The sequence below is a fragment of the Bos grunniens genome, chromosome 26, assembly GCF_055505025.1.
Source record: "Bos grunniens cultivar Pamir isolate PY7600 chromosome 26, Bosgru_T2T1.0, whole genome shotgun sequence".
Taxonomy (NCBI): domain Eukaryota; kingdom Metazoa; phylum Chordata; class Mammalia; order Artiodactyla; family Bovidae; genus Bos; species Bos grunniens.
The window spans coordinates 41,871,037-41,885,242 of NC_141190.1; the positions used below are offsets into that span (position 1 = coordinate 41,871,037).

General features: G+C 51.2%; 2 protein-coding genes across 49 annotated transcripts in view; both read left to right on the plus strand.

Annotated features, from left to right (window-relative positions):
• Nucleotides 1-4,522, plus strand: part of TACC2 (transforming acidic coiled-coil containing protein 2) — a 234,989-nt gene extending 230,467 nt beyond the window's left edge. For all 48 annotated transcript variants that reach the window (XM_086377942.1, XM_086377954.1, XM_086377967.1 and 45 more), the window contains 3 exons: nucleotides 9-115; nucleotides 774-894; nucleotides 3,960-4,522. In XM_086377942.1, the coding sequence (XP_086234068.1) occupies nucleotides 9-115; nucleotides 774-894; nucleotides 3,960-4,025 (294 nt within the window). In that variant the 3' untranslated portion in view covers nucleotides 4,026-4,522. The remainder of the gene's footprint in view (nucleotides 1-8; nucleotides 116-773; nucleotides 895-3,959) is intronic.
• Nucleotides 4,523-6,132: 1,610 nt separating this feature from the next.
• Nucleotides 6,133-14,206, plus strand: part of BTBD16 (BTB domain containing 16) — a 59,258-nt gene continuing 51,184 nt past the window's right edge. The window contains exons 1-4 of the mRNA XM_086378082.1: nucleotides 6,133-6,204; nucleotides 6,372-6,505; nucleotides 12,767-12,814; nucleotides 13,827-13,878. Of these exons, the coding sequence (XP_086234208.1) occupies nucleotides 6,133-6,204; nucleotides 6,372-6,505; nucleotides 12,767-12,814; nucleotides 13,827-13,878 (306 nt within the window). The remainder of the gene's footprint in view (nucleotides 6,205-6,371; nucleotides 6,506-12,766; nucleotides 12,815-13,826; nucleotides 13,879-14,206) is intronic.

Genomic DNA, 14,206 nt, shown 5'->3' on the forward strand with positions numbered 1-14,206 from the left:
ATTGTCAGAATGAAGAGGTGCTGAAGAAGTGTGCACAAGAGTACCTGTCTCGAGTAAAGAAGGAGGAACAGAGGTACCAGGCGCTGAAGGTCCACGCGGAGGAGAAGCTTGACAGGTAAGGCCACCCGGAGTCTGCTCCCAAGGGCCCCTCAGTAGCCAGCCCCAGCCAAGGCTGGCTGGGAGCTCCCTGGCACCCCTGCCATCGCCTTGGGATAATGGATAATTCCCAATCCCAATCCCACAGCTAAGTGGATCATCCAGCTGCATTTTTCAGTACAGTTTAAGATAACACACTCTCCACCAGTATCTATCTTGATAAGTGAGGGATGCGTGTTGTAATTTCCAGGGTACCCACTGGAAGCACCTCGGCATTACAGGGATGGGGGTTCTTATGGGCTCCTGTGCTCAGGGCCCCGTTGGAGGGAGCTGGAGCCAGATGGTTGGTTCCCCCTGCCCAGATTTGAAGGGCTTCCCGGGTGACGCTAGTGATAAAGAACCCACCTACCAATGCAGGAGACATAGGAGACACAGGTTCGATCCCTGGGTCGGGAAGATCCCATGGAGGAGGGCATGGCCACCCACTATAGTATTCTTGCCCAGAGAATCCCATGGACAGAGGAGCCTGGGGGGCTACAGTCTATGGGGTCGCAGAGTTGGACACGAATAAAGCGACTGAGCAAGCACACGTGCCCAGACTGGGGAGGAAGAGGGTGGGAGGCATCTCCAGGGAAGAGTGATCATCTCTGGAGCCCATCCCCAACCCATTCCTACAGGGCCAACGCCGAGATTGCCCAAGTCCGGGGCAAGGCCCAGCAGGAACAGGCTGCCTACCAGGCCAGCCTACGGAAGGAGCAGCTGCGAGTGGACGCTCTGGAGAGAACGCTGGAGCAGAAGGTAACAGGCTGAGATTGCTGCCTCCAGACGGGCGGAGCTGGCCAGAGGCTCAGACACACGGAGCTGGGCTTCTCACTCTGGGCCACATGTCAGGCATTCCTCGGCAGGTTCATGCTTCACAGGTGTGGCCTTGCCTTCCCTCCAGGTTAACCGGCCCTGAGACTGGCTCCCTTTCTGCCTTCCCCGGAACTGCCATTTTCCGTTCCTTCTCAACTTTCATTCATTTGTCAGATGTTTGCTCAGCAGCTACGGTGTGCCAGGCATCATGCTTTAACCCCTGCACCCAGCGAGCAGGATGGTGCCCAGCAGGCAACACCCTGGGAAGAGACACCTGCAGAATATGGGCAGTGCCAGGGTCAGAAGGCCCCCAGGTGTCCTCCTACTCCTGTGGATTAGAGGGGGATACTCCTGAGGATTCTGAGCTTGCACCCAGATTTCCTGATGTCCAGTCAAGGGCTTGGATCACCTTACACACCAACTCCCTGGGTGTCCTACAGAGAAGCCTCTCCCACCCAGGAGAGCCGTGAGGCTGATTCTGAGTGAGTGTGCACCAGTCAGGCTCCCTCCCTGGATTTCCAGACATGCACCCCCCATTCTGGTTGGTTTACTGAGCCCCAGGATGGTCATCTAGAGCCCAGTGACTGGGAGTAACAGTGCTTCTCATGCACTGGGATCTTGATGGGCATTGGTGGGGGTACTTTAAAGGCAGGTGGCATCAGGAGTCGTTTGTCTCCCAGATGGCTTCTGCTCCTCTTGAAGCACCCAGTTGGCTTCCAGGGTGGCTGGCTGGGCCCCAGGGGTTCTGGGCCAAGTAGTACTAACCTCTGCAGTAGGCGGATACCACCTCTCACATCTCCTACACGGTCTCGGGGAAAGAGCTCGGAACTCAGGAGATTCAGGTCCCCACACCTCCCTGCCGTCCATCCTGCCCCTCGCAGGCCCGGCACTTCACCGTGGTTTCTAGGTTTGTAATGCTAGGGGACTAAACCGGAAGATTTTGAAGGTGTAAAGTTGTTCCCTCCTGTTTCCATCAGGGTATGATGGTATTTAAATCGCATCATAATATTAGCTAGAACAATAAATCTAAAACCAGAGACAGGAGAGATGCTTTAAAGGCACATGGCCTGTTCAGATGACTATAGTTGCAAAGTGAAGGTGATGGATGTTAGGTTTTCTGGCAAACTAGAAGACAAGGAAGAAAGCAAGTAAGCTTTGCACTGATTTGGATAACAAAAAAAAAATGTATCCGCAAACATAATTTTGTCTTAAACTAAAACTCAGGAGGAGTGGGTCAACCACATGAGTTCTTCCTTAAAGGGCTCCAAGTGGTATGGAGGGGGTGGTCTCTGTTTTCAAGAGATTGAGAAGCATTATTCCCCCCAACCCCACCCCAGGCAGCTCTTAGGTGAAGGCATTGGGCATTTTGCCCAGCTGGGGCTTGATAAAGGACCTGGGACTTCTGCCTGGTGAGCTGAGCTCCGTGATAGGGCAGGTTCCTGACTGGTGGCTGACAGTGCAGGGATAGAGCTTGGAGAACCTCCAAGAATCCACAGCTAGTGGGTCTGCTCTTGCCCCTGCGTCATCAGTCAATAGGCGTTGTGCCTAACACGTGAAATAGCCAAGCTGTTGGGACCAAGGCCGACTGGAATTCGTGTTTCAGGTTTGCTGTGTCTGACTGTGTGACCTTACGCACAAACGCTTAACCTCTCTGAGCCTCAGTCTCCTCACTGAAAAGCAGGGGTATAACAATGGCTTCCGTTAAGAGATTCTGATGAGAATGGAGTGCGATCCAGGGCCCGCACTGGCTTTGCACGGTGACCAGCATGTGCTACAAGTGCTCCAGTAAGATGAAACGTCACTGCGAGCAGCCCGAGCGGTGATAACAGGAATTCCAGGATTAGTGGCTTATCCTGCATCCCATGCAGAATCCATCCCCCAAGAGGCATTTCAGTGCTTCCGAGAGCACAGGACTTGAGGCAGGAGGTGGGCCGAGGTGATATTCCTGGCGGAGCTGTCTCCCCGTGGGGACTGGAGGCAGGACTGAATCTGCAGCTGCAGCCAGGACTGAACCTCCTCTGCTAAGGAGTCCAGATTCCTCCGGAGCACCGGCTCAGCGATGAGTGGCACCTGGAGCCCAGCCCGGGTACCCAGGGCACATGGCTCCCAGCTGGAGGCCCAGAGCTTTCTAGAGAAGGGCCTCAGCGCAGCCTCAGAGCACAGCCTTGTGACTTAAGACTTGCCTTCCACGGGGACCTCAAGGGAAAGCTGGCTGCACCATGTTCCAGGGATACAGAAGAGTCCCGCCCAGTTAAAGAGGACCCGTCAAGACTGGCTGCTGAGCCAGATGGGCATCAGGCATGGCATTTAGTCCATCTGAGAGCAAAGCCACCACTGTCCGGATGGAGGTGCCACCCTGTTGGATGCCTGTTGAAGATCTCTGGTGTGAGATGAATACGTGGTTGGCTCCTCTTGATGGGGCTTCAGAGGATGGGCAAGGTGTGGCCCGAGAAGCCCCTGAAGATGTCCTGTGTCTACCCTCACCCCTCTCCACATGCCCTGTATCCACAGCACTGCCTCACTTGGCATCCTCTGAATAATGCTTGGGGTCCCATCCAAGTAGAATTGCTTAACCCCTCTGGTGGCATTTCTCAAAAAGAGCCACCAAAGAGCTCACCGCAGACCACCTTTTTGTGCCCAGAGCCTTGGAGGCAAATAAGCAGAAGACAATGAATGCTGGTTAAGCCATACTCTGTGCTGGCCACTGTGCCAGGGAGCTTGGCATTTCTTACCCCACTTAATTCTGAGAGGGACAGATGTTATCATCCACACTTTTGAAATAAGGAAACTTGAGGCTCAGAGAGGTTGTGTAACTTGCCCAAGGTCACACAGCTAGAGCTGGGATGTACAGATTACTTGGCTCCAGGTCATTTCTTTTGCTGCTTTAGATATCCTAAGGGGGACCAGTCAGCCCAGAGAACATTAAAAAGCCCAGTGACATTCTGATCGGCTTGATTTCCAACAACCAGGAGATTTCAGCAACCTCTTTTTTTTGTCTTCACTTGCAGAATAAAGAGATCGAAGAACTCACCAAGATTTGTGATGAACTGATTGCCAAAATGGGGAAAAGCTAACTCTGAACCAAATGTTTGGACTTGACCGTTGCGTGCAATATGACCGTCGGCACACTGCTGTCCCTCCGGTTATGTGGACAGGTTCTGTTTTCACTTTTTCGTATGCACTACTGTATTTCCTTTCTAAATAAAGTTGATTTGATTGTATGCAGTACTAAGGAGACTATCAGAATTTCTTGCTATTGGTTTGCATTTTCCTAGTATAATTCATAGCAAGTTGACCTCAGAGTTCCTGTATCAGGGAGATTGTCTGATTCTCTAATAAAAGACAAATCGCTGACCTTGGCCTTGCCCTTTGTACATGAGTTTCCAGGGTGAGCGGCTTTTGGATTTAATATGATCATGTACAGCTTGCAAAGGGACTCTTGCCTTAAGGAGTGTAAACTTGATCTGCATTTGCTGATTTGTTTTAAAAAAACGAAAAAGAAAAAAGAAAAATGCATGTTTCAAATAAAATTCTCTATTGTAAATAAATTTTTTTCTTTGGATCTTGGCAATAAGTGTGGCTATGATTTATTTTCTGGGAAGGGTTGGGTCTTTTCTCGCCTTTGTTAAATCATATCAGATTTAGCCTTTTGCTCTCTTTATCTAGGCTCACTTTTTTGGCCACAGATTTAAATAATGTTTCCTTTGTTATCATGGCTGTGTTTGTAAGATGGAGCAATTGAGGAATATTGACTTGCTACTTAAATAATTAAGTGAGTGTATTAAATTAGCTTGGACTTTGTTTTTTACAAATTCTCTTTGACTTTAGGGGGCAAAATCTATTTCCCTTTATTGGCTCAAAGCAGCAGCAGGCTGTCACTTTTCCTGTTCATTCCTTTAGTCTGTGCAGATCAACCCTGAAATGTCCATTCCTGTCCCAGGGGAATAGGAAAAGGTGGACAATTCACCATGGGTGACAGATAATTAGGCCACTTTGGAGATTAAACGAGGGATATCGGCGGTTAGATTCTCCAATTACTCCTGACCTTCCCAGGGACCCCAGTTTGGAAGGATGGTATATACAGGGAGTAAAGGGTGGGGGAGGTGTCCAGTTTCCCAGGATGGCCATCATAAATCACTTCACAGCTTAAACAACAGAAGTTTATCCTCTCACAGTTCTGGAGGCCAGAAGTCCAAGGCTACCCTCCAGCTTAGCCACCTCACTGTACCTGCCTACGGGGCCACTGTGGGGAGTGCCTGGCCTCAGGGACCCCTGTGGGTTGGGATCAGCCACTTTTTTCCTACACTCAGTGTATACAGTGCCACATGCATGTGCCAAGTCGCTTTAGTTGTGCCCAGCTCTTTGCAACCCTATGGACTGGAGCCCGCCAGGCTCCTCTGTCCATGGGATTCTTCAGGTAAGAATACTGGAGTGGGTTGCTGTGCCCTCCTACAGGGGATCTTCCCGGCCCAGGGATCGAACTCGCATCTCCTGCATTGGCAGGCGGGTTCTTTACCACTAGCACCACCTGGGAAGCCTCATATAATGGCACCTATGCTTGCAAATGTTCACCCAGGTGGTGGCCGCTGAGGACCATTTAAGTTACTTGGCTTTGCAGGAGAAACAGGAGAAGCTGGCACCTGACCTCCTGGCATTGCAACCTTTGAGATCTCAGCATCTTTTAGAACAATTTGCCAAGTCAGTTGATGGCTTGAGCTTCTTGTATCATTTTTCTTTTCTGAGAGCTCATCTGGGGCTCTCATAGGTGACTTTGCTGCTGCTGCTACTGTTGAGTCGCTTCAGTCGTGTCCAACTCTGTGCGACCCCATAGACGGCAGCCCACCAGGCTCCCCCGTCCCTGGGATTCTCCAGGCAAGAACACGAGTGGGTTGCCATTTCCTTCTCCAGTGCATGAAAGTGAAAAGTGAAAGTGAAGTCGCTCAGTCAAGTCCTACTCTTAGCGACCCCATGGACTGCAGCCCACCAGGCTCCTCCATCCATGGGATTTGCCAGGCAAGAGTACTGGAGTGGAGTGTAGGTGACTTTAGGGAGATACTAAAATTACCTTCTGAGGATGGGGCATGGGGCAGGGGAGAGAAAAGAGGGAGGGGTCACTGGCAATGGAGGGGGCACGTTCTGGGGACTAGCCCCTTAGATGTGAGATCTGAGGGACCCGAGGTCATGCCACGGAGCACCCCCTGCCGATGCCCCTCCCCACTCCAGGCTTCTGAGTTGGGAAGAAAGAAGCGGCAGGTAGGAGCGGGTGAATCTGGGGGAAGGCTTGTGGAAGCAGGACTTTGCTCTGCATTGGAGGTTACGGGCCCAAACAGGGCTGCCCGACTCCCCGACCAGCTCCATTAACGAAATCCTTGGCCGTTGTGGGATGCCGAGGTTCTCAGCAAAGCCTCTGTGCTTTCCAGGACGTTGCATTTGAAAAATTGAGCAGGAGGAGGCGGGTGTCCCCGCGCGGCCGGGGTGGAGGTGTGCGCATGTGCGAGGCACCGGACAGGCGGAAGGATGTTGACACGTGCGCACCCACGGGGGCACCCTCAAGGTAAGCGTTCTCTAGCTAATTTCACGGAGAAAGCAGTGGCACCCCACTCCAGTACTCTTGCTTGGAAAACCCCATGGACGGAGGAGCCTGGTAGGCTGCGGTCCATGGGGTCGCGAAGAATCGGACACGACTGAGCAACTTCACTTTCACTTTTCACTTTCCTTCATTGGAGAAGGAAATGGCAACCCACTCCAGTGTTCTTGCCTGGAGAATCCCAGGGACGGGGGAGCCTGGTGGGCTGCCGTCTATGGGGTCGCACAGAGTCGGACACGACTGAAGCGACTTTGCAGCAGCAGCAGCAGCAGCAGCAGCTTATTTCCCCCTCGAAATATTCTGGTGCGTGAGAACTATTTTTATTTCTATTTTACAAGAAGGAAACAGAGGCTCAGAGAGGTTAAAAAACCCCGCGGACTTGACTGAATCACTCAGCCAGGACACTGAATTCCGGATCCTCGGTGACTGCAAAGTCTTTTGCTTTTCCCCAGGGAAGGAGAGTCCTTCCCCAGGAGGTCAGGACAGGAAGTGGCGGGAAGAGAAGTGGGGATAGGGGATGCTCTCTGATGCTTGCCGTGGCCCTCACGCCCATTCGTCTGATTGGTGGCTCTGCCTTGAGTCTGGGGCTGGCTCCACTGTTGTTTTCACAGCCGATGAAAAGCCTGCTCATTTATTTCAATGGGTGGGAAGGACAGTGGGGCTGCCCCACGTGTGCACTCTTGGGCTGACCCGAGTGGCTTTGCTCTTCTGGCCTCTTGTGTGTTTCCCTCTGCAGTCGGTGGACCGGTGGTGCCTCCCCAGGCTGGTGGCACCCAACCAGGCTTCTGGGTTCCCTGAAATAGCAAAGGCAGAATCTGGAGAGTTCACAAGTCAGTCTTTTGGACAGTTTGTTGTTTAGTCCGACTTTTAGTGACCCCATGGACTGTAGATCGCCAGGCTCCTCTCTCCACGGGATTTCCCAGGCAAGAATACTGGAGTGGGTAGCCATCCCCTTTTCCAGGGGATCTTCCCCACCCAGGGTTTGAACTCGCGTCTCCTGCATTGCAGGTGAATTCTTTATGACTGAGCCACTGGGAAGCCCTTGGGTTTATTAGGAGCTGGGAAAAACAACCTGGGGATCAAAAGTGGTAGGACTAAACAAAACCCAGACTCTTTGGCCCCGCCAAGCCCTGGAAGACCTGGACCCTGCTCCCTTTCTGACATCCCAGCCCCTGTTCCCACCCTTTCCTGCCATCAGACTACATGGACATTCTCTTCCACTGCAGTCCAGCAGGTGCTGTTCCCTCCACCTGCGACACCCCTGCCTCATTGTATCTCTCAGCCAATCCCTACCCCCTTGAGGCTCATCCTTAATGTCACTTCCTCCAAGGAGCCCTCCCTGAAGCCCCAGGTCCCCGGTGGATGTTTTAAAATGTAGCTTTTATTATTATTCAGGGAGGATGAGGCCAACAGATGAGGAGACAGTTGCCACTGAAAACATTGTTACAGCTCCCAGGAGGAGGGGAGCAGGACCAGGTGGAGACACACTAGGGCCGATCAGGAGGTAGAAGGGGAAAGGGGGAAACTTGCACAAGAGCCTTCTTCGTGGTTCCCAAGGGAAGGACCAGGTGAGCAGGGTAAGCAGGCTTGGGACTGGCTAGCCTAGGACTCCAGCCTTGGCCTGGACCCGGTGCACAGACAGCTCCCCATACCTTGGGAGCCAGCTGATCCCGATATCTATGGGGCCTTCCACTGCACACACACAGAGTCAGGGCCCTGATTCTTCTAGAACCAGAGACTTTAGAGCGAACACTCAGGCTCTGAGACCTAGATGTTCCAAACTGCCAGCCCCAAAGGCTCTGCGTCTGCGCTTTCCACCAAGGGAGGATAAAGTCATGGCCAGGGTCATACAACTAGTCAGTGCTGGTGTGTGTGTGAGTCACGCAGTCATGTCCAGCTCTTTGTAATCCCACAGACTGTAGCCTGCCAGGCTCCTCTGTCCATGCAATTCTCTAGGCAAGAATACTGGAGTGGGTTGCCATTCCCTTCTTCAGGGGATCTTCCTGACCTGGGGATCGAACCCAGGTCTCCCACATAGCAGGCAGATTCTTTACCATCTGAGCCATCAGGGAAGCCAGTGCTAGAACCAGAGCCAAATCAGGTGTTCCTTCCCATGTATTCCACCGCCTGTCCACATGAGTCACCAGATGGAGTGGCTGAAATGGACCATCTGGGACCCTCTGGGAAGGTAGTGAGCTCCTCATCTCTGGAGTGTTCTAGAATAAAATGGACATCACACTGGAGTCCTGTCACTATGGCACGGGAGATTTTGGTACAATGTGGTTGTAGCTCAGAGCTGTACTCAGTGAGGTTTGGTGTCTGAGCCCCTGAAGTGAGGTCTTGGGACTGCCGGGGTCCAGCCCCGGTGGATCCAGGGAATTCGAAGCGGGGACGGCGTCGGCGAGGATCGGGAAACAATTGCTTAATTAAACGTTAATTAAGGATATAAAGAGTAATAGAATGAGGATGGCTCAGTGAGGAAATTCAGTGGAGAAAAGAGGCTGAATAATTCAGCCAGAAGGTAAGAGAAAGAACGACATGGTGAGACCAAGTTTCGGTGAACAAGGCCCTCACTTTAATTTCCAAAGTAGTTTTTATACCTTAAGTTATGCATAGAGGATAATGGGGGAAGGGGTAGAGTCATGCAGTAAGCCAGGCTTTCTTCCTGCAAACTTATCATATGCAAAAGTTTAGGTGATTTGCATCATCTTCTGGCCCGGAGGCCTTTTTCTCTAAAGGTGATTATTCTAAAGTCAGGCGCCAGCCTCCAAAAAGCATTAGATAAAGTTGCATTCCTACAGAGCAAAGGTGTGGTGGGGTATAACAAGAAAAAGAATTAATTCAAGGGTCCCAGGTTACAAACATTAAAGCTACTATTTACACCAATTATATTAATCAGTACACTGCCAGGGACACAGCAGGTAAGGGATATGGAGACTTAGCAGCAAACATTGGCCCAACAAGTGAAAATCCCTTCACCAATACAATTTCTAATCAATCTTTTAACTGCTCAAAGGAATCTGTATTTAGACAGTTTAGAACATCTCATGCCTCTCACAGTTTGGAGGCTCTGAGCAATCACATGTGGCCAGAAAAACCTATTCAGGCAGGCTAGAGGACTTCCAAGGGAGTTTGTAGGTTGAAACACTGTCACACCCAGGAATTATTAACTGGAGCTGTAAGCTAACTCTTTTTTCAGAGAGGTAGTGGGGGACAGCCCCCCCCGTAAAGTCAGAGGTGTAGGTGAAAGCACAAAGCAGAAAGTAGGCAGACTCTGGTTTTGGGGGTAGATTGCTCGAGAACTTCCAGGGAGACTCCTGAGGCTTGATCCGCCTTTGCGTATGCCAAGCCTCCTTCCTCATGACCTTTGCCAGGGGCGGAGCTCGCTCCCCGCATGGGACCACCGAAGTCTTGGGATTTCTGACTTGTCTGGGCCTATGGGGCTGGGTCACTACACATCCAAGCAACTGGACATCACCAGAAAAAGAGCTTTAGGGAAGCATTTGTTGTTCGGTTGCCGTCTGAAGCCCTTAGGAAAGCATGCTGGGGCAGCATTTCCATTTATTTGTATTTGTTGTTTTTGACTCTGGCTAGTAACTCAGCTCCCAAGATTTGTGGAGAGATGTATGTAAAAAGGACGTTCAGCTTAGAACGAGCTGTTAGGCTGGATGCTCGAGCTTAGAACTGGAGGAAATGATGTACACAGCCAAGGCCAGGGTTCCTGTTAATGGACAGAGAAGTGCGCCACCCTGGGATGCTTTCTTAGAGTGGACACCAGAGGGCGCCCAAGGGCCTGTTTTCTGTGCCCTAAGAAGTGGTACCTGAGAGCATCGGGGAGTGTGGCCCATAGTGGAGTGAATGGGATTGCTAGATCTTTCAAACTTAAACTGAAATCTTACATGGGGCCCTGCACTCCAGGGACAGGTGACTGGAGAAAGCTGGGTGGATAAAAGGGAGCCACAGCGAGGGAGTGAATCTGCTTATTTGCAGACAAACTTCTGCTGAGATGGAACCTTGACCCACAGAGAAATGCACACGCACACACATACACACACACAGTGCTCATCCATGTGCAAAGACAGAGCGGTGGGTAGGGACTGGTTCCTCCAGTTATCCAAGCTGAGACGTTTGTTGAGCATGTTCCAGGGGCCGAGTTTGGTGCTGGGCTCTGGGGGGACACAGGGGTGTGTAAGCCCCCAGCGGACACTCCTCTGTCACTGACTGCACAGCAGGAAGTGGGTATCAGGGGGGTAGAACCACAGAGCTGAGGGTGAAGAGGGAAGTACATTCGGAGATGCCTCTCCTTGATCAAATGTGTTATAGTTCCTAGGGCACAGTTACCAGTAGGTAGAGTAGCTACCGGAGAAGGCAATGGCACCCCACTCCAGTACTCTTGCCTGGAAAATCCCATGGACGGAGGAGCCTGGTGGGCTGTATAGTCCATGGGGATGTGAAGAGTCAGATATGACTGGGTGACTTCACTTTCACTTTTCGCTTTCATGCATTGGAGAAGGAAATGGCAACCCACTCCAGTGTTCTTGCCTGGAGAATCCCAGGAACGGGGGAGTCTGGTGAGCTGCCGTCTATGAGGTCGCACAGAGTCGGACACAACTGAAGCGACTTAGCAGCAGCAGCAGCAGTAGCAGCAGCAGAGTAGCTACTCTCCTATCTTGCTGTATAATTTATGTGACTTAGAAGAGGCTGTGCTTGAAGACCCTCAGGCCTTAACGAGCTGCACTAACTCCAGGCCCCTTTTACTGTTGGCGTTTCGATGAGCCCTGGGGTGGAGGTCCAGGACTTCGATGGGCGAGGCTTCACAGGTGTGATAGAGGAGGGTCCCACCTCCCCGCCTCACAGGCTTCACAGACCAAGGCACCGAGAAGAACACTGTGAGATTCCACTTTGACCCCTGCAATGAAGGGTCTCAGCCTTGTCCCCAACTTTTAGACAGTTCTCAGAGAGAGCAGATTAAACATCATCTACCAGCAAAGTAAGTCATAGGCACAGCTTTGAATAATATGCTGCTGCTAAGTCACTTCAGTCGGGTCCGACTCTGTGTGACCCCATAGATGGCAGCCCATGAGGCTCCCCCATCCCTGGGATTCTCCAGGCAAGAACACTGGAGTGGGTTGCCATTTCCTTCTCCAATGCATGAAAGTGAAAAGTGACAGTGAAGTCACTCAGTCGTGTCCGACTCTTGGCGACCCATGGACTGCAGCCCACCAGCCTCCTCTGTACATGGGATTTTCTAGGCAAGAGTACTGGAGTGGGTTGCCATTGCCTTCTCTGTTGAATAATATAAAACACTCCAATTTTTGTTTAAATATTTCTGTCCAAGCATTTCTGGATACTAGAGCTAGGAAAGGAGCTCCCCAGAGTGTCAAGGCTGGGAGCAATATGAGAACCTTCTAGTCTAATCTTTTTTTTTTAATTTTAATTGGAGGCTGATTACTTTGCAATATTATAGTGGTTTTGCCATACATTGACGTGAATCAGCCATGGGTGTACATGTGTTCCCCATCCTGAACCCCCCTCCCACCTCCCTCCCCATCCCATCCCTCAGGGTCATCCCAGTGCACCAGCCCTGAGCACCCTGTGTTATGCATCGAACCTGGACTGGCGATCTGTTTCACATATGATAATATACATGTTTCAATGCTATTCTTTCAAATCATCCCACCCTCGCCTTCTCCCACAGAGTCCAAAAGTCTGTTCTTTACATCTGTGCCTCTTTTGCTGTCTCGCTTACAGGGTCATCATTACCATTTAGTCTAATCTTACGTTACAGATGAGGCCTGAGGATTTGGGGGTTGGTTCTCACCGTGGGCCCCTTTTAAAGTGTTGCATTCCCCCAGGCACTGTAAGAAGCCTGGCACTACATAGAAACAGTAATGACACTGCACGCCTAAGGAGGGCAATTGAGGTGGAGGTCGGTGGCACCCCAGTTGGTCTCTGTAAGACTGCATCCCTCCCACAGCCCCCAGCCTGCAAGGGGACTGAGCCTAGAACAGGAAGTGCTCAGAACCTTCCTTGATGTTGCCATGGTGCCCACAAAGACCCGAGGAAACCAAAGGCCGGCTCCCCTGCCAAAGCTCCTTGCCCTCAGGAAGAAAAGAGTGAGCCCCGCGTGTCATGAGCGCTCCGAGCATTCAGCCCCAGAAGGTGAAGGGCCATCAGCTGTCCTGTCGTTCAGAGACCGACGTAACAAGAGTGCCTCCGCTCCGCTAGCTCCCCCGTCAGCACACCCTCGGGGGCCAAGGAGCCTCAGGACAGCAGGTATCGCTGGTACTTCCATCCGTGTTGGAGACAGAGGACATCCCGAGTGATGGGCACTGCTTGGACTTGGTTCCATGTGGTCAGCTGGCAGAGGAGGGCTTCGGGGGGTCTGGGCTGGGAGGCAGGAGGGGTCTGAGAGCTCAGGCACCCTCGCAGGTAGCTCCTGCCGATTAGAGTGACCCAGGAACTGACCCTCAAAACCCGTTAAGGCGACGGTCCCCAGCCTTTTTGGCCTTAAGGACCAGTTTCATGGAAGACAGTTTTTCCATGGACTGGGGTGGTGGTTTGGGGATGATTCAAGCACATTACACTCGCTGTGCACTTTCTTTCTTTTTTAAAAAGATGCTTTATTTTGTACTGCTGATTAACAAACAATGTTGTGATAGTTTCAGATAAACAGGGAAGGGACTCGGCCATACAGATACATGTATCCATTCTTCCCCAACCCTACTCCCATCCAGGCTGCCAAATAGCATCCAGTAGAGTTCCCTGGGTTAAAGAGTAGGTCGTTGTTGGATACATTTTAATTATACCAGTGCATACGTGACCTTCCCAAACTCCCTGTCTCTTCCCCACTATCCTTCCCCGCAGTGTGCACTTTATTTCCAATCTAACGCTCCAGGACAGCGCTGGCCAACGTATACTGTCCAGACGTAACTGTTAATATCACCCCTTTTAGTGCCCTGATCTGAATGACAGGTTACATGATCAGTCCACATATAGGTCTCCATTGGTTCCCATCACCTGGGTAAAGAGTGGAAAATTGTGGATTAGCTCCTAGTTTGCTTTATCTGAGCCACTTTCCCTGCACAATAGCAGGGAATCATCTTTCTACTAATGTACCTTCAAAAATTAGATTTTCACTTGATTTGATCACTCAGTCACATTTGAGGCTTACTCATTCCTTTTGTGGCAAAATAAAGATTCTTTGAGCCAATCTCCTCCATAATGTTTTGAAAACACCCTTTGGAAGTTTTTTGAAAATTTAAAATTTGCCTCTTTCACCTTCCAGGTGCTTCTCTTTTGTGCAATCTCCGGGATCCTTCATGAAAATGCTGAATCCGGTAAGCAGCTCAGTTTCACGGAGGGCAGGCGATGGTGAGGAACAGAAGCGCTGGGTGACAGGTGTGCCACTGGGTTCCCTCAGGGGGATGGTCCCACACCCCCAGGGACCTCAGGCTTTATTGGCTGACTCTGCTGGTGGCGGGGGTTGGGGGGGGGGCGTGTGTTTGGAGCCCCACGGTCAGAGACCACTGTTCACACTTTAGCAGGGCTGTATCTAGATTCAGACTCCAAAATCATCCACCATATTCCAGGCGCTATACTAAAGCAGAGTTCCCAAACTTTTATTTTATCATTTTAACAGCATGTTCATCCTCATGGTTCATAGTC